Source organism: Micropterus dolomieu, linkage group LG10 (genome assembly GCF_021292245.1).
Source record: "Micropterus dolomieu isolate WLL.071019.BEF.003 ecotype Adirondacks linkage group LG10, ASM2129224v1, whole genome shotgun sequence".
NCBI lineage: Eukaryota > Metazoa > Chordata > Actinopteri > Centrarchiformes > Centrarchidae > Micropterus > Micropterus dolomieu.
The window spans coordinates 24180351-24201305 of record NC_060159.1 but is presented as its reverse complement, the minus strand read 5'-3'; the positions used below and the strand labels follow the sequence as shown (position 1 = coordinate 24201305).

The following is a 20955-nucleotide window of genomic DNA, read 5'->3' as shown; positions in this document are numbered from 1 at the left end:
GCCCTGAGGCTCTGGAACAGCCTGCCCGAGGAAATCAGGTCGGCTGAGTCAGTGAACTCTTTTAAGTCCCTTCTTAAAACATACTTTTATAGGAGAGCTTTTCCCGATCTTATTTGACTTTATTTTATCCCTTTTATTTTATTGTATTTTACTAATTTTATATTAAATTTTCATGCTCTTATCTTTTTTTTTTTGTATTATTCTTTACACTTGTTAAAGCACTTTGTAACTTGTTTTTGAAAAGTGCTCTACAAATAAGGATTATTATATTATTATTATTATTAACCAACTGCACAGCTGCTGACAGCCAGTAGACTCAACATTGCAGCTTCATGTGTGTTACCTGCATTTAATGATGCAGTTTTTACTGTCCTAATAATGATGTGAGCTACGGCAACATCTGTCTGTCTGTTGGCAGGATTTAGCTAAAATTTGCTGGCAGCTCTGCCGTGACACAGGGGCCAGTTGATTCGATTTTGGTGGTGATCTGTTTTTTTTTTCCCATTAGATAGTTTTTGTTATGTCCTTAGTGTTGCATTCACGTGTTCGTAGAAAAGTTGGCAGAAATGCTGCCCAATTCTAAAATCTGACAGGTGGCAACCAGTGCGTGGCCTAAAGTCGGGCCGAATCCACGGGGTGTCTTCCTGGCTTTAGGAATCATCCTCTGGGTATCACGAATCTCTTTTTTACACACATGTCCAAAAGTTGTCAAGATACATTATTCTGCTCTGGACAAACCAACTGACTGGCTTACATTGGTATCATTTTGCTCTGCTGCTACAAAGTTAAAGATAGGTCTCGTAGTTGATCACTGATTTATATCAGAAAACAGCAAGACAAAGTGAAAATCTAAATTGACCCTTTTTATAGTCGCGCTCTTAATGTGCCACCTAATTGTGCCACAGACTGTAACTTAAATACAGTCCAGACAGTAGGCCTACACACAGAACATACTCCGTGTGTGAAAAGCACTTTTCCACTTACATTTCTTTAAACTCTCATAAAAGAGATTATATTAAGGAGGTGAGACAGTGTACAGAATGGGATACAAACCCATCCAGTCATAATCCTCCAGGATTACAATGTTACAAAGGGATTTAAGTCTGCAAACCCTTCTTTTGGGTTGTTCTTTTCAAAACAAGTTTGACAAATGTTTTTAAACAGGATTTAAAGTGATGTATAAGAAAATGCTCTGTTAAGCTTCTACATGGTAAAGTTGTGTTTTCAAAATGTCAGCAGTTCAGGAGTCCAAAAAACAACCTCACTTCTGGATTATCAAAGCAAAGAAGAAGAAAAAAACTAACATCAAACAAAATAAATGAAAGACTAAACGGAAGGCTATGTGAACTTTTAAAGCTTTTATTATTATTTTTATGAAAGACATTTCTTGTTATTATATTTTTTTTCTTACAACAACCACTAGATTAGACTGGACTGGATCTCACAGTTATCTTGCATTTTGAGATAATCAGCAGATACCTGCAGGCATCCTCGTCAGTGTGGCTGCTGTAGAACGATGTTAGCCCTCCCACCTTGGTTTCAGGACGGTGATAAAAAGTCAATTTTGAGCCCTAAATGTCCTCAGTCACCATTGTCTTTTCTAAATGTTAACATGTTTCTCCTAAATGACAGCAGGTCTAATCCAACACAATTACTGGCTAGCATTCAACATATATATTTTTATACTGTAGAGAATAACGCAGCAGCTGAATGACTTCACATCTGATAAACTATAACTCACTCTCTCTTAAACACCGGTCATGTTCTGAAATCTACGGCATGAATCAATGTATTTTTCTCTCATTCTTTAGTTAAAATTCCATCTAATATCTACAGTGTTTTTATTACTGTTAATATACAAGATGTCTGAACATACTGGATGTAGACTTGAGCAACCATCTGAACTCACATCAGCTACCTTCCACACAGTAAGTTAACCAACTGCACAGCTGCTGACAGCCAGTAGACTCAACATTGCAGCTTCATTTGTGTTACCTGCATTTAATGATGCAGTTTTTACTGTCCTAATAATGATGTGAACTACGGCAACATCTGTCTGTCTGTTGGCAGGATTTAGCTAAAATTTGCTGGCAGCTCTGCCGTGACACAGGAGCCAGTTGATTCAATTTTGGTGGTGATCTGGGTTTTTTTCCCATTAGATAGTTTTTGTTATGGCCTTAGTGTTGAATTCATGTGCTCATAGAAAAGTGCAATATATGGGTCTTCTTACTGGGATGATAACAGGAGTTATATCCATGTGCCTTTGGCAAATCAGGAGGATAATGAGCTTCAAACTGTCCTGTTGTTTGTGGGTCTGTGTTAATATGTATAACGAGTGAAATATCAGCTCTGGTGCATCATGGAAAATATCATTTTTTGAGGCAGACGGAAAGTGCAAGAAAGTGCTGCTCTTTTTGACCATGGCGTTTTCTTTTCCATTTGGGTCTGTTGGGGTCAGCCACATTTAGAAACAGGTCTAATAATCCTCAGATTGGGTCTTGGCTCTTTTTACTGAGCATGAACTCATCCACGTTCAGTAAAGGTTGGTTTTCCAAATGTCTATCTAAAGTTTTAGACCTGTGAAGACTTACCACCTCCAAAACATTCAGGACCTTGTCGTTTTAGGTATGTATGCACCAATTCGACCTTTTCTCTCCTAATACCTCCAACTGGTAATATCTGCTGATCCTATACCAGCCTTTCTTTTTTCCAAAATTTTAAATCTGTGTGGAACTCTTTGGGATTGTTCTTGAATAACATGAGGCTGAAACTTCACATCATTTATAAAATAAAAATAAAAAGAGGGAGATTTACTTACTTTCCTACACTAGTTTTGTGCAGAAAAGTGCAGAACATTTACCTTTAAAATGTTTTTGGGAATGTTAGCTGACCCCAAACAACAGGGGTGGTCAATCATGTGCCCAATGAGAGCCGAAAGGGCAGCAGGTTTTCATTCCAGATGAATGAATATAACTGGTCCCATAGCTGCTTTTTATACAGTAATGACACGGATAAATAAACTGTATGTCATGTGAATCTGTCAGGTCTTACTATCCACTGATGCACTTAAAATTATCTGATGGATTGGTCGAAGACTTTGATCCAGAGTAAAATATATCTGCTGTTATTGGATTTGGTACAAACACTCACGCTCTCCAGAGGATGAACCCCTAATGGGTTTCGTGATCACATGACATCTCATATTTCATGTTCATTTGATTGAAAATGTGTTAATCTGATAGCAAAAAAGTGTGCAAGATGTGTTTCAACATTTTCAGGATAGAATTAAAACTTTCCCTGTTATAATTATGCGATGCCCTTTCAACAGACATCTTGACCTTTTCTCAGACCTCCAATTCCACTTCGCTGTCCAAGTGATAAATAAGAAAGTAAAAATGAAAATGAACTCACTGATTCAAGGAATATAGAAAGAGGGCATCAGCCACACAGACACATCTTTATTTTAAAACTGTAATGTACAATGAGTCAATATGTCCTTTTTCCTTCTTCTCCTCGTCTCTCTTTGGCCTCTCTCTCCAACCTTTTTCACTTTTGTTTTCTTTACCCTCCCCCTCTCTCTTTAACAACATAATCATCCTTATCATCCTCCTTATGTTCATGTTTTTGTTTCAAAATGAGCTCAATTATCAGAAATAATTAGTAATAATCAGTAATGGAACATAATAAATTCCTAAATTAAACTAAAACAGAAATCATCCAAAATCCTTTAAAATATATTTTTTCGGATGTTACAGAAGCATCATCTTCTTCTTCGGCTTCGTCGTACCCCCACCCCTCCTTTTCTTTTTTCCTCCACCCTCCCCGGCTCCCTCCTGCTACATCCCACCCTCGCCACGTTGCCACGGCAACACGTTGGACTGCCGCGCTATCTGCTCTGCCCTCTCCTCCAGATGGGCTCCCTTTTGTTGTGTGTCTGCCTGTTCGTGCGCGCAGACAGAAACACATTTCTCCATCTTGCTCTGTTTTTCTTCCAAGACGCTCACAGGTCGGTCAGCGAGTCCACCACAATAAGCTGTAAATGTAGTGTTGTGTTGTGTAATTGAGCGATGTATAATTAACAGGGGAATTGTCCAGTCAATTCTGCAGAAGATAAATACAGAAACAGAGCAAAGAAAATGTAAGTTGTGGGTGTTTCTCTAGGATCCCCAATGAGGTTAATATTTTAGTTTTTTAATTAAATGGTACTATTTACAACTATGGATGGATTGTTAATTTTGTACAGACAATCTTTGAACGCTGAACAAAATTATAAACGCAACACTTTTGTTTTTGCCCCCATTCATCATGAGCTGAACTCAAAGATCTAAGACTTTCTCTATGTTTCTCTCAAATAGTGTCAAAATCTGTGTTAGCATTTCTCCTTTGTCGAGATAATCCATCCACCACATTTTGGAGTGGCCTTTTATTATGGCCAACCTAAGGCAACACCTATGCTGTCTGATCTTGATATGCCACACCTGTGAGGTGTATAGCACATTTTAACAACGAGGCAATTCAAAGTGCTTTACATAAAAGAAACATAGGGAAATATATAAAAAGAGATTTAAATACAATTTTAAAAATTGTCAAATAGAAAATAAAACTTAAATTACCCTGTTAACCTTTTTGTTTACCTATAATTCCAATGGGTTACGAATATTCAGGCTTTTCTCTGTTCCATTGTTTGCTTTTTTGATTTCCAATCTATCAAACCAGTCAAACCTTATGCTCTTCATCGTACGATATTTATTTCCTCGTATTTGCGATCGTCACTATGAATCCAGATTGTTTGTGTAACAATCTTGGTAAAAGCAGTCAAGACAGAAGAAGAACGAAGAAAAACTACTTCTCAGCCCTGCTCAGACCTCAAGTCAGTCTAATCAGCGGCGAAAACTGTACTTGTAATTCTACTTGGCCCTGGTAACATAGTCAAAACAGCGGAGAAAAATGTTTAGCTCTACTCGGCCCTGCCCGGACAGAGGAGAACTACTTGGCCCTGTTAATACTTGGTCTGACTACGTATGAGCGAGGAGAAGCCAACTAAGTTTCAAAAGGAAAATCTGATTTTAATAAAAATTCCCCTTGAAAACAGGACAGTAAAAGTGCAGTACAGTGTAAAGTATTAAACTGAAGTCTAGATGGAAAACCTTGGTAAACATTATACCCGCTACAACTCAGCATGTTAGCATTGTCATTGTGAGCGTGTTAATTCAATTTTTATTTTTGGCATTTAGCTTACATCAAACATAATGCTTAGTTTTTGTCTTTTTCTTTATTTGACCTTTTTTGGTGTTGTTGCTTTGACATCTTTCTTTCAGCTGATAATATGTAAATGTTGTGTTTATAGCTTGTTCTGTAGCCAAAAAAATCAATTAATGCAACCTAAACGAATAATAATTCTCATTAACTTTGATTATTACATCATTTAATTTATGCCTTCAGGCACTGTAAAATCTACTTCTGATGAATTATTATTATCAGTTATTTTTCACAGTTTTCATTTTAAACTAAATAATTAACTGTTTAATAAAAAAGAACAATATTCAGATGATCTATAATGAAAAGAAGCTGTAGTGAAATGAGTGAACTGTTTTTACTGTTAACATTATTTGTATAGATTTGTCTTTGGGGATTTTTGAAAAATGTAAAACAGTGACCATTTCCAATATACTGGCATTAATTTATTATTCATTTGCCTTTCAACAGGAGTGCATTTGTCTCTTTAGAGAGCCTGAATATCTGCAGATATGTAGACCACATTAACATATACAGTAGCACAGTTCCAGTCAGTGAACTCTCTATGGATTTACTCTGAATTAGCATTGTTATGTAACATGCAGACTGCTCCAGAATAATTGTGCCAACAGTGTCTGCAGAAAATGCATGAAGTAGAGTTTTAACCTACTGTACCATCTCAGGCAGCAGCTTCTGTGTAAAAACACGTTTTAATTCTTTCAGAGGTAATCACTTAGAAGATATCACCTCCCTAATAAAAGGAAGCTCTTTGAAATCTTGGAGCATTTATTCAAATCTACTGAATTATAATCCGCCTTCTCATCATTACCATGTAATAAAAGGTTTCTAAGCACCCTATAATTTGGCTTTTTTTTATCATAAGCAGTATAATTAAGACATCAGTGTCATTATATGCTTTAAAATGAGGAAATCAGTTAACAGGAAAATTATTTACTATTACTATTTACTTCTTTCATCAGATTTCCTTCCAGGTTACCTGCTGATTTTATCAGTCACGATGAGAATCAGTCAGAGGTGATGCCTGTAAACAGGAAACTCGTTTGTTGTGAATAAACAGGCGGTTGGCCAGGTTTGTCTTTACAAACACTTTAGTATTGATTTAAACTGTTTCTCTTGTGCCTTTTATCTTTCAACTGCAGCTGGAAGAAGACACCATCTGTCTGTGCAAATGCTGTCCCACATCAATAAAACAGATTTCACATGGTTTTACTGATATGAGGTTTTGAAGCCGGTTTAAAGACAAGCTGCCAACAGTTGATAGTATTTGCCAATATTCAAGATCATCTTATTTTAGAATTTTGTTTGTTGAATGTGTCTTCACCAGAAAATAGGAAGGTCCTTGTGGTTGGTGGTTAGGTGTACAAAGTATCTGACTTTGATACCAGAGGCTGCTGTTTGTCTCCTACCAACGCTTTTAACCGTGATCTTACCCTGACCTTAACCAAGTAGTTTTACTCGCCTTAACCTAAAGAAAAAGTTGGTATGTGCTAGAAGTTGGATAGAGATGTTTCCCCCCTTTTTCCAGGTTAAGATAAGCTGTTTGCCTCCTGGCTCTACCTCAGTGTGTAGCAAGATAGCGAATAACCGTATTTTCCAAAATGTCAAACTATTCCTTTAACCAAACATTTCTACAATAGAGACAGCAGATAGGAAAGTGCTTATTTCTGTAAAGGTCCTTTTTGTAATTCAATCAGTGGTTTCTTTATGTTGCATGTTGAATGTTTAAAGCGGCGACTGGGCCAAAACTGGCTCTCCTGCTAAATTATATGGCCTCTGGATGAAAGCTGAAGTTTACCCTTTCATGATTTACATCAAGCCTTTGACACACTTTTTAAAATAAATATACTGTCGAAAACAATGCAAATACTGGCTCATGTAGATAAATAAATACCTCGGCCACTCTGCCTCATTTGAAAGGCCATTTGAAAAGTACCTTTTACTGAAATGAAGTCTGAACTTTCTAGATGAATAATACCAAAAAATACAATCTATTTAATTTAAATGGCACATGTAAACCTTGTATTCAAACAGTTTTAATTCTAAAGTATTACACAAATGTTTTGTCTGTTAAGATGGTCACTGTCAGATTAGCCTGTGAGTTGGCTGAGAGACAAGACGGACTACATGTTGGACACGCTTGTCTTTTTATCGGGATGTCATGCCGTGTCACAAATGGGGCGTCAGTTGTCGTCCACTATGAACACTACACGGAATAAAATGATAATTGTCGCGCCCAACATCCATTTTTGTGTCTGACACCAAACGCCTGTCAGGTGAGACTGTTTTCAGGCTTATGTTGCGTAGTGTGAACCCGGTATTAGTCCTCACTTCTCTCAGATTCAGTACTAAAATAACCAGTTTAATGAATCAAATCAATTCTTATTTAAATTAAAAGAAATAAATATTGCAAGTAGAGATCAGTGTTTCCACCCTGCCTGTCAAAACTGGCCCAACGTTAAACCTAATAAACATTTTTCACAAAAGACATTTTGATTTATCATAGCAGGAAAAGTACAGGTAGAATTAATAACATTTAGGATGGCTCTGTTCCATTAAGTGTCCCAGACAGTGTGACAGCACACAAAATGCCAGGACCTCCCATAAGTGGAATGCAGCCATTTTTCATTATATGAATTCCACCTGCGCTTTTCCTGATACTGCTAATTTAAGTTATCAAACCTACAGCTAGGGGCTAGGGTCAATATTGAAATAGTGTTATGATTCTATCAAGATGAGCGGTGTGTAATGTTTCCCGCTCAGAAGCTTCAGGGATCATGACGCAGACAGGATGGGCCGAATCAATCCTCTGCCACTGCATATCTCTCCCCCATCTCTCTCCTCTGCTCAGTGTGCCTGGCAGGAAGACAAGATCTGTTGAGCCCACAATCCTGAGGCTCAGGTCAACTGCAGCAAACACACACAAAACACACAGGATGAACACACTGACCCAGACCAGGGGCAGCAACCTGGCAATGTTGAGAAATCCTGTAATAAATGAAAGAAAAAAGCTTGTCACTCGTCCATAGTTAGTCATGTATCCTGCTAGTAGACAAACAAACAAACAAAAACACAACCTTTTGCTTAAGTTAATCGTAACTTAACATATGATAAAGGACACATGACTGCTCAGTTTACAAGGAGGTTCAACCCTTGTTATAGCACTCCACAGGCAGTTAAAATAAAATTAATATGCACATTTAAGTACATGTGCAATCTCTCAGTTGGAGAGAAACCTTGGAGAGAATTTATTTATATTATGTTATTATTATGTTATAAATTACAGTCATCTTATTCTTACAGTGATATGAAATATCTGTCATGAAAAAGACCCATAAAACAATGTTAGCACACCAAACTGATTGAAGAACAAATGTAAAACAGCAATGGGTAAAAATAAAAGTAGCTTTTGCTTGTGGCAGGTTTTTATCAATCAGAATGAGGATTCAGTTATAGCCGGAATCTGAAATGGACAGAACAGAAAATACTTCCTACCAAATGCAATTCGACAGAATAGAATTAAATCCAACCTCTTTTTTAAGTATTTAACTGTATTTCTGTCTTTTTACAGTATGTTTGTATTTATTTAACATTGCATTGTGAAGCCAAAGACAATATTCCACACAATGAAGGAAAATATATGATTGAATAAAGAATAGCTGGTAATGGGGATTGTAATAAATAAAAAATATATATATCTAAAAAACTATATATAACCCCAGAAAGGAACAAATGGGATCAATTATTTGACTATAGAGGAAAAGGGAATTGGTGTGATTGGTTAAAAGGTTTGGGAGTAAAGCCGTAGAGGAAAATGTATTGACTGGATGTGGAGTAACAGGAGGACGAAGAGGAAGGTTGAGTGAACAGATTGGATAAAAAGCTACAGAGAAATAAGTGATGGAAGTAGAGTCAAAGGTTGAACTAATGCTGCATTAGTCCTTTGGAAAAGTGAACTAAAAGGTTTAATTTATCAGAGAGGCCGCATGTCTTTGACATCTTTGTGGATTTTGTGACCAGAAGTGAAGTGTGGCGGAAAATTTCAACACACAGAGCAGAGTGAGGCTGCACTGCTCTCTATTTTCTGTCACATACTGTAAGATTCACTGTTGATTTACCCCCCTTTTTTTTCAGACATCTTCTCATAAAGGTGTTTTCTTGTAAGGAACAAGCCGGCAGCAGTACAATGTCATCACTCGAGGCTACACTTTATATCCAGAAAAGAAAAGCACTCGAATGGATGTCGTCCTTTTTTTTTTCTGAACTCACTTTTTCCCCCTTTTTTACTGGAGGACACGTTTACTCATCCTTCTGTAGATGGGAAGTGACAGGAGCAGAGCAGAGAGCAGAGAGCTCATCAACCTGATGTGCTGTAGAAAGACTGAAAGAGCATGACAGAGAGAGAAGATGTATGACCACAACCCAGACACGTATAGAGTGGTAGACAACGCATGTCAGATGATATAACATCAGCTGCTTGCTAGCGGAGTGATAATAGACTCCTAAAAAACTCGGCTTCTGTTTGTAGCATTTTTGGTGTATTTGTTAAAATCATACATAAAGGGAAAAAAAAGATTAATAACAAAACTTTAAAAATGTTTTTTTTCTGAAAGCCAAACAGATTAAATTCACAAAGGCAGCAAGTCCTCGCAGCACAACACTAAAACATGAATGTGGGTTAATTGACCAAATCATGTTAAGATTAATTGTAACTCACACTTGGTACAGCTGCGTAGGAGTAGAAATAAAGTTGTGTGAAAAATTTGTGCCAGCAAAGAAATTACATTTCACTCAGTAAGAACAGATGATTATAAATGTTTTTGTTGTTACACAAAGACATTTGGATTAAGATGCATGATCACAATAGTGTTGCTTTTTTTAGCCACTGTGTGTGGAGTTTTAATGTGAGATTACTGAGTTTTTTGTTTGTAGAAAAATGAGTCCATGCCAATTTAATTTGGAAGCACCAAATGAGATGTTTTAAAAATAAGACATATTGTGGGTTTAAAGCACTCCATTGTTCAACATTTCTGTACATCAACAATTAAATGACTGTGTGAAGAGGGTTACTCACTGCGATGAACTCAGCGATGAATTATCATCTCTTCAACTCACTGTAGCTTAAATAGATTTGATTTTTCGGCACATTTCACTCTCTCCGCTTGCAGCAGCCCTTGGCGTCAATAAACCCGCATTGAGTTCAACTGTTGAAATATCTTTATTTTCCATCAAGCACCATGAAACTAAAAACAAATAAAGCCACAATAAACCTTAAAAATACATTGCATTACAACAATGCATTAAGTTAAGGTGAACAAAGTTAGTGACTAGCTAACTAAGTGAAATACTGTAGAAGGACTCTTGCAGCAACTTGTCCGGGGTTGGTGGAGACCAAAACAGAGTGCAAAGGGGAGTGGACTTGCTGTGCTGAGGCCAAACAGATTAATGCAGCTTTAATTAATTTTGTACGGGGGGGGAAAAGGGAATAAGAATCCAGTCAGGCTCAGGTCACTCTAGGCTTATGTAAGGTGCACTTCATGAACAGACTAGAAATGGGAACTGAAATGAAATATGTGAAATGATTTCAGGCAGACATTTTGAGTCACGTCTGCATTCAGCTGATGTGTCATCAGTGGTAGAGTCAAATTTACAAATGTCTTCACCCATTTCCCCAGCTCTAGTCTCGACCTCGATATTTCCCACTGTGTGGTTGATCAATCGCATCTCATGCGTCACATATGCACTCTTTGGAAAAGCCGTGTCTATTGTACGCAAAACGGCGATTTTGCGTGTATATGATATGCTGCAGTTGGATGCCTCACGGCCGATGTGCACAGCTGTAGGGTTAGCCTGAGCATGAGAACAGGCTGGGTTGATAAAGGCTTACTGAGGGACAAATCTGAATCTGGTTCCCGTCATCTGGTTCCATCCTGCCTCGCGCTGCTGCAACACCTAACATTTGATAAACTAAATAATAAATGAGCAGCCGGTGCCTCACAGGTTGTAGCTCTGTTTGAACTGATGTTACTTCAGCAGGTTCAGCCATAAGAAACACTTTACACACCAAAGACAAGCCTCACTCCATCTTCCTCCTGTTGTTGCGTGAAAGGTGGCCTCCTGACAGAGGTCTAATAGATTTTGTTCTTTATGTTGCAAGAAAATGTGTTTACATTACAGCCTAATTGGTTTTCTTTTGTTTATTTGGTTATATGAATCATTGCAGTGGTTGTTTCTTTGGCAACATCTGTAAATATGTGTAAATCAGAGATGGTTTTTATTTGTTGCACATACATCAGATGCTCATTCACTTCACTCTAGAGAGCTGTTATGACTTTTCAGTGCTCATTATTTAAATTTCCGACATAGAAGTGCTAATCTAATTTATCTCCATCCATCCATCCATCATCAACCGCTTATCCTGCGTACAGGGTCTCGGGGGGCTGGAGCCAATCCCAGCTGACATTGGGCGAAAGGCGGGGTACACCCTGGACAGGTCGCCAGTCCATTGCAGGGCCTCTAATTTATGTGTGATGAGCTAATTTCAGACAATAGCAGTCTGATTTTTTCAGGTTTTTATTTTGTACATTTTAAACAAGTTGTTTGTCCTTTACAAACTACAGAACAATACTTCCATGTGCAAAACACACTGATCTAGAAAACAAAATACTGGCTTTGTGTAGAAACAAACAAAAAAGAATTTAAAGACATTTGGTCTTCATGGGGCCAAATATCAATTGTTGCTTTTCTCTTTAAACTACTCTTTTATTTATTTTGTTTATTACCCAACAAAAGAGGGAGAGAGTTTAATTTCAATATATATAACATTCTCACATCTGTATGTCAAATATGAAACCAGATGCCAGTTAGCTTAGCTTAGCACAAATACTGGTAAACCGGGGGAAACAGCGAGCCAGACGCTGTCCAAATGGAACAAAAATCTGCCTACCACCAGCTCAGAAGCTAACTCTTTTTCTTTAATCTGCACAACTGTATTTCCCAAAATGTCATACTTTTCTGTTAAAGTCACTTAAACATTGTATTTTGTCCTGTGCAGCCAGTACAGAAATCATAATGTGAAAAAAGCTTGGAGCAAAGCTTGTAGGCTGTGTGGTCGTGGTAATCTGTTAAAGGACACACTGAGTATCCTGAAGGAGGGAGTCACTGCTTGAATAGTCAGACTGCAGCTTTTAATCCTGGTGGACAGACATTTCAGTAAAGAAGCAGCTGTGGCTGATGACGTTTGCTTCATCCATCGACGGGATGTCAACGCGTCACATGTTGTTACCTCCGAGTATCTGTGTGCCTTTGAACAAACTCACGGTGTTTAACCCACAGTATTGGTGGCAGCCTGTCTGCTTCACCTCTGGATCTGTGTGGTTTTATAACAGCAGCACACCAGCAACACATGAGAGACTACACTGATGCTGCATTCAAGTCCTATGGGACAGAAGGAAGTGATGGAAGGATTGTTATGTTTATGACATGACATCAAACAGCCCAAGACGGCAACTGTCATTGTCAGTTTCATTTACAATAATGAATTAAAATTTATAATTGAGCTATGGTTGTATGAGTTTGTCATGTAGGGATAAATAAGGTATAATATAAGATATAATATAATATAATGCTTTTCCCAAAGCTCACTGATTTTCACTGAAAAAAATGTTTTGTATTGTTTAAACTTTCGCCTAGACTTAATGTCTCCATGCATCCAAACATGCATGCAAGAAACCCATTTTACAAACTTTTACTATAAAACCAAAAATATGAGCCATAGATAGTAATTATCACTCAGATGTTATTGTGAAACACATAAATATAGTATGGGGTGGTGATGGCGTAGTGGATAAGATACATGTCTTTGGTGTGAGAGATCCGGGATCAAATCCATTGTGAGACACCATTGTGTCCATGAGCAAGACACTTAACCTCTAGTTGCTCCAGAGGCGTGCGGCCTCTGACATGTATAGCAATTGTAAGTCGCTTTGGATAAAAACGTCTGCTAAATGAATAAATGTGATAATAATGAATGCAGCATAATGCTAACCTCACACACTGACTTGATAATGTACAGTATTTCAACGGGATGCATATTTTTATGTGTGTTTCAGTGTGTAATATTTAGAAGGATCTATTGACAGAAATGCAATATAATATACATAACTATGTTTTCAGGGGTGTATAAACCCCTCATATAATGAACAGTTATGTTTTTATTACCTAAGAATGAGCCATTTCTATCTACACACACCGCCGGTTCTCTTACATGGAAGTCGCCATGTTATGCTGCCGTGTTTGTACAGTAGCCTAAATGGACAAACAGAGTGGGTTTTGTCACAACATTGAATACGAACGAAGAATAGGAAGAAGAAGAAGAAGTAACGTTAGTAGTAGTAGTCGAATGGTTCATTAGAAGTAAGAAGAGAAGAGACATTTGGACAAATGGAGGCCCATACGTATTATTTAGCACGAGAGCTGACAGAGCCTGTCGGCCACCGTAACTTCTCCTGGGCGCCTAGAAAGGGAGGGGTGAGCAGTGCATTCATGTGGTGTTGGAACAATCAGAATTTTTTTCCTCCTTAAATATTACATGCAAGAGGAGAAATAAAGAGTACATGTGACATAAAGAAGTATACAGACCTTTGATTCGTGCAAAATCACATATTGCATATACATATTTTGCAAACATGCAGTTTGTTATATGGCTAAAATGGTTAGTTTGGTTAGTCCATGTAGAGTGAACTAGATGTTTGTGTGTTGTTTATACGCTCTGATAATGCTAATCCAACACATCTTTGTAGTGGCATCCATGTTGATTCACACATTCCGACATGAACACACACTGAAGTCGTAAGAACACTTTGCAACTCGAACGTGTGCACCCTGAGCCACTGGTTGCAATTCACAACCATCACCACTAGATGCCACTAAAACATACACTTTAATGTGTCATATGTTTCTGATATTTAAATCCTGGAGTAAGGTTTACCATGACTGCTATCTCGTCAGTGTTTATAGGCAGATAAACAATTTGGGTAATAGGATGTAATATGAGACACCTGGCAATCACGGTACACTCCCACTCAATTTTCACCGTTAAGAAATACATTAGAAGAAGTGAAACTATTGGTACCCAAATTTGCTGTGGAAAAGCTGATTTTGAATTTCTAGACAAAAGAAAGGCGTTTCCCTCTTCACCTCGATGAAGTCTCCTCCTTTTAAAACAATAAAAAGATTCTGAGTCATTAGTGTAATTACAGTAGAAGAGAAAAAACCATCACCAACGAGATTTGCTGCTTTTTTACTACATTTTACTCGTTATGGCCCGAGGTCAGATTTAGAGGAAAATCTGCTGGAGTGTCACAAAGCGAGAGGTGGGCGCAGTTTTTCTACAGCTAACCAAGCTTTGAAGAGAAAATCATCTCTAATGTGTTTATCCTCTTCAGTGAAGCCACAGGCTCCCAGGAGGGGGAGGTGAGAGATGAGGCAACAGGGTTTAAGGGAGATTTATAGAAAATACTAAATGTATATATAAACTGATTGTGTTTTAAAAATGACTCCTCAGCTCTACACATTGTCCTTTTGGTGTTGATGGACATTTCTCCATCTTCTGTCGCCTTAAATTCTGTTCAACCTTTCGCTGTAACTGAACACGCCCAGCAGTGACCTGCAGCGAGTCCAAAAATAAATCCCCACAGTCGCTCATTTGTTTAAAGTCGACATTTGCCTCCAGAAGCCAAACATCAAAGAAAATGCTCAAATGGTTTTGAGTGGCTGGTTTCTAGAATTGGCAGTTTATACCTCCTTCATATTTCAGCTGTTTACTTAGCAACTAGTATATATTTACAACACTTGTCACAAAAGGACAAAATTTCTCTAAATATGATTCCTATTAGGTTTTTTGCCAATTTGTAATATCCATTTAACCAGTAACTTTTGTTTGTTTTCGCTGTTGCAATTTTAATGTGTTTTGCATATGTTTTAGATTGGAGGAGAATATAAATACTTCAATTTCTGAAAATATTGACCACAAAATAAGTGAGGCTTATTGGTGTGCTCGTTCATTGCAAATGTTCAAAGCCTTCTGAGGGGATTTTTGTTGGAGGGAAACAATGGTGCATTTAAAAAGTATTGATGATCTTCTTTTAAATCACTCTTCAGTCCTCCTATCGCTTCCCGTCAGGGAAACAATGTTGTGGAAATCATTTTAAAGTTGATCTGCTTCCCTCTTCCCTCCATAATTCCAGCTCCTTAACATCTTTCATTTAATCTTTCATTCCCTCTTGGATCGCCTGTACTTTTTATTATTCGCACTATGGCGCCTCCACTTTTGTTTGAACAGATTTTCCTTATACCTAGTCATCCTCCTTCAGCAGATCGATCCTTTAGCTCCTGTTTCTTCTCCTCCTCCTCCTCCTCCTCCTCCTCCTCCTCGTTCTTCAGTGCCTCCAGTGTAGTAGCAGAGGCCCTGCAGCTCATATTCCATTTTCAGTTTCATGTTTCATGTATAATGCAGCAGGTCCCTTCATCAAAGTCAAAATGTCTATCAGAGCAGAGGGCAGGCCGGAGGTTCAGAGTCAGAGGGATCTGACAGCTGAGAGGGAGAGCGGCTGCCTGACCGCGGTTTAACCAATATAAGCCTCTTTATTAGTATTGACAGTCTGGAAACCTGCTTATCCTGCTGATATTTTGCACCAATATGCAGTATCTATATTTAGATTCTTGGGTTTTATATACATTTATTTATTTATATGTGTTTTGATGTATTTATTTTGAAAAATAAACAGAAAACCATGAGATCAGTTTAATTACATTCATTTAAAACTATTTTCAAAGTTTCTTTCTGTAAAAACAAAATCTGAAAAATGTAGACAGATTGTAGCAACACAAAAGGTCAGGTCACCACCATCTGTAGCATTCAAATCCTTTGCAAAAATCAATATTACAAAAATCTGACTGAAAATTTGATCATTGGATTAAATATTTTTAGTTTTTCATATACTTGGAGGGCGTAGGGTCTATAATCAGCAGCTAATTTATGACTTTTAACATTTTTTCTCTTTGTTTTCTATAACTGCATGATATTCTTCGTTGTGGCCATCATTAGGAAATGTCCTGCGTGCGTGCTTTTATACCCTAGTCCCTGATGAAACAATAGTTTATTCCAAATAAGTTTTTTGACAAACAAACGGTGTTCTTGCAGCAGGAAATATTTTGTTTTGATTTTCTCTTTGAAAATCTTGGTATTTTCTGTTAAAACTGGTATAAATCCTAAAGTAAGACTGTTGACGGTCCTCCTAAGTTGTGTGTCTGTATGTGGCATATTTTTAATTGGTAGAAATTATAGATGTATGTCACGTTGCGTAGTTACATGCATAAGCTTGGAGAACATAAACTTGAAGAATAAAAACACACTTTAGGCCCTAGTTACCTGGATAAAATGTGGAGCATTAGACAGCCAACAAATATGAATATGTGGCTAGGCAGTAGTGCTAGATGCAAGTTCAGAGGGTCACCAAAATCCTCTTGGGATCGTGAATATTCACATAAAATTTCATGTAAATATGGCCGCAGATACAGATACAGTATCTTGCTCTGGACCAAAGCCTTGGACAGTCTGATTACTAACTTTCCTGCCAGCAGAGCAAACCACTGGCTGACCTACTTAGGGCTTGGTGATTCATATCGGTCAAACCATAATTTACAAACCTGGTCCGACCTTAGATACTCTCACTGTCTCCATCTCTCTCACACAATACAACAGTTTTTATATAAACGTCTGCCCCGAGCCACTTTTCATCAGCCAGCTCTGTTACGTCACAATATAATCTCACACACACACACACACACAGTGGACTGTAATTATCATAATTGTGTCCAGCGTTCTAGGAAACACTGTGTCAGGCCCAGACACACACTAACCTATATGAACAAGGACTCATTTCCCTCAGGCGTTGTGCTGCGGTGACTCCAAAATAGACCGGACCATTTCCTATTGACTATGAGATTAGAGCCCATTTACAAAAACTAATTTAATGGAAAGGGACAGGAAACTCTCAGAGCTACTTTTTCATTTGCTGGAACTTAAAGAAGACAAAAATTCCTCTTGATTGGGACTGGCTATTTGGTTATTTGTGATCAAAAACAGATATTATTAATCTTTGTTTTCGTGAGCCGTAATGATTGTACATGTCATAAAGTCTCTGTATCCTGTGGTTAGGAAAATGCATCATATACAGTGGTACATAATGAATTTGTCCACATAACCACACGGAGCTGGTTATGCTAATAGCAAATTGTTGTGAATGAGCTAAAAACCAAAGCAAATTGTAGGTAACAGTTGAGACTAATTATCTATGTATCTGCAAATTAGATCTGATACTGACCAGCCCCTTCTCCTTTTACTACCTGTCTGCGGGTACTTTGTCTCTTCATATCAGCAGCAGAGGGAGGAGCACAGAGGAGAGGATCAATGATGCCACAGAGCTGCTAGTCAGTTTATTGTAAAAGGCTTGCAGCCTTCTAAACAGTGGCGTTCAACAGTTATAGGTAACTGTTATTCTAATGTTTTTTGTAGCCTGTATGTTTGTCAGTAAGAAGATAGTGACTGACAAAAACTAGTCCACAAGTTTCAAAAGATGAATTAATGTCATAACAAATTTACAAGTTTACAATAAATGTATGTATTCGTTAAGCATGGTGAAGGCTCTCTAAATGTTGATGTTTCATTACAAACATAATCTTGTCAATCTAGAAATATATATTGTCCTCTCCACATTTTTGTATTTGGTTATTCAGTAATCGTTATCAGCACTGAAATTCTCAATCAGATACAGCATGTGTTGTGTTAAGCACTTTGCTTGTGTCCGTGTCTGTTTGTTAAAGCCGCCATATGCAGTTTTGCAGTTGAAGATACTTGCCTGCTTGCCTGCCCGTCCTACAATTAAAAATGTCTCTCAATTAATAATTAGTTCTCTCTGTTTCTGTGGCCAGACCACAACATTCTCTGCAGTTATTCAATAATTAAAAAACAGTCAGCAACTTACTTCATTTTATGAAGTCATTCTGTACAAACTCCATGTATCATCATGTTAAAATGCATTTTTCTACTTCAGAGTGTGTTGCTGAGTTTCACATCTGCTTACCCACCACCAGTTTGCAATTTTATAATGATGTTGATTTGCAAGTTGTCTGTTTTTAATTAAAATATCTTCTATACTATGTTTTTGAGGATTTTTTTATGTGCTTACCAGCTATACTCATATTAAAGCCATATTCTGATGATATGTTATTTTCTATTACAGTGAAAATGAAAGTAAAATACAACCTGCAGCTGTGATCATCATGAAGCAAACCTCTAACATATCCCATTTCACCATTTTACTGTTACCTCTACAAAGAAAAAAAAACATGGATCAACAGGATGGGATTATCCTCTTTGCCTGTATTTACATGTATTGCTTTGTTTGTTTTTGGAACAGGACAGTTTTCCTGCCAGATTTGGAGGAATCCACTTTGTGAACCAGCCCTGGTACATCCACGCTCTCTACACGGTGATACGACCCTTCCTCAAAGACAAGACCAGGAAGAGGGTATGAGCAGAAGACATTACATAAAAGCAGCTATAAACAATATTTATATATTAACAATGGATTACACGCCTACTCGTATGTGAAATGGGTCATGAACCAATTTGAATCATCACCTGACTCTACATTTACTCTCAGCTCTGCTGTATTTATAGCATCTCTCATTTTACAGCCCACAACTTAGCAGCTAAAGAGTCAGATATTTCCCTCAGGGGTTGGTGTAGACCAAAAGCAGAGCTCCAAGGAGATTGAATATTGCTGCTGATGCAGATTGAACTGCATTGTAATTGCAAAGTAATTTGGTTAAATTGCTTACTCAAAATGTCATGACCCATTCAGCAGCATCTACAAATGCATTAACTGAGCTACATGTGCCAATTGGCAGACTTAGCTATGTTTCACCCATTTCAAATTAAAAACGGGCCCTGCCCTCCAAAGGGCCCTGACTAACATGCAAGAATTTACAGGATGTTGATGTTAAAGTGAAATTAATATAAAAACATGAACATTTTTTCAAAAATGTACGATCCATGAAACTCATGTTGTGCATTTGTGCCAATCAGCCCAATCACGAGGTTGGATAGGGCCCCACATTTGCTCTTGAAACAGGCCCCCAGTTGCTTAAAGGTTCAGTGTGTAATATTTCTGAGGATTTATTGACAGAAATGCAATATAAGATCCATAACTATGTTTTCAGTGGTGTGTAAAGACTTTACATAATAAACCATTATGTTTTTATTACCTTAGAATGAGCCATTTATATCTACATAACCGCGGGTCCCCTCTTCCATGGACGTCGCCATGTTGCATCGTCATGTTTCTGCAGTAGCTGAAAACGGACAAACAGCACTACAGAGCGCGTTTCAAAACTACGTTCTTCTTGTTCTACTTCTGGTAGAATTCAGGCACTCATCACTATGTTGAATACGTACGTTAGAAGAAGAAAAAGTAGTGCTAATATACTGCAGATGTCTGCAAATAACTTTGCATCGGAGCAATATTTTCAACCACTAGATGGTGGATGAGAATATAAGCTATAATATTGACCAACATAAGTGTGTTATTTGGTTAGCTCAGTTGGTAAAGTGCACAACTTGCAACCCAAGGGTTCAGTGTTCAGTGTTCAGTCCCACTTTGGGGCAACTTTTCTCTTCAACAACTGGATTCTGCAGCAAATGTTTCAGATCACGGCATGTGCTGCATTGTTTTTGTTTCGGTGTTTGATCCGCATCATCAGCCTACGGACACATTTGCAATTCCCCAGTATCTCCAGGCAGAGGACATTTTGGGGAATCACGTTTTCTGACGGCTCTTTCAGAGGTGTGTCAAGCAGGTTACAGACAACTCCAAATACTGCATTACAATACACAAGCTTCTTGCACTTTTATTTTGTAGCCAAAACCACTAAAGAGGAAGTGATTATGTGAGGACAGTCTTGGCTTACATTTTCCATGTTATCTGTCAGTGGCCAAGTCACAATAACATATGGTTTTACTGAATAATTAAGCAAATATAATTTCTTAATAAATATAACTTAACAAACCTCATTTCTTGACTGGCTACTCTGAGAGAGACATCTTTTGTCCTGTGTAAGACACCATCAGCTGTCCTGCGCTCTTTGAAAGGGTAGGGGGCAGTGGTAGACTGGATAGATGGTTGCAATTCACAACCCTCACCACTAGATGCCACTAAATCTTACACACTAAACTATTAAGCTTTTCTTCGTGTTTTTTACAGTTAAAAAAAGACTAAAAACAGAATCTGAATGTGAATGTGAAGGTGAAAAGGATCAGAGAATATGTCAGACCAAAAGCCAAAGACCAAACATCGGGTCAATCTAAACTGTCTTCCTGTGTGTTTAATTTTCCTTGCAGATCTTCATGCACGGCAACAACCTGAACAGCCTCCACCAGCTGATCCATCCTGAGATCTTGCCGTCAGAGCTTGGCGGGATGATGCCGCCGTACGATATGGGCACGTGGGCGCGAACATTGCTGGACCACGCCTACGACGAGGAGACCGACTACTGCCCGGAGTCTTACACCCTGTCAGTACAAGACCTGGAGAGAGACCTGGAGAAAAACCTGTCCCCAAAAACCATGAAGAGGTCATT

The 20955-nt window shown here is 38.0% G+C and overlaps 1 protein-coding gene across 1 annotated transcript in view; it reads left to right on the top strand.

The window, feature by feature from the left end:
• The window catches only part of clvs2 (clavesin 2), a 31526-nt gene that overhangs the window by 9210 nt on the left and 1361 nt on the right, over positions 1-20955 (top strand). The window contains exons 3-4 of the mRNA XM_046061211.1: positions 18735-18845; positions 20717-20949. Of these exons, the coding sequence (XP_045917167.1) occupies positions 18735-18845; positions 20717-20949 (344 nt within the window). The remainder of the gene's footprint in view (positions 1-18734; positions 18846-20716; positions 20950-20955) is intronic.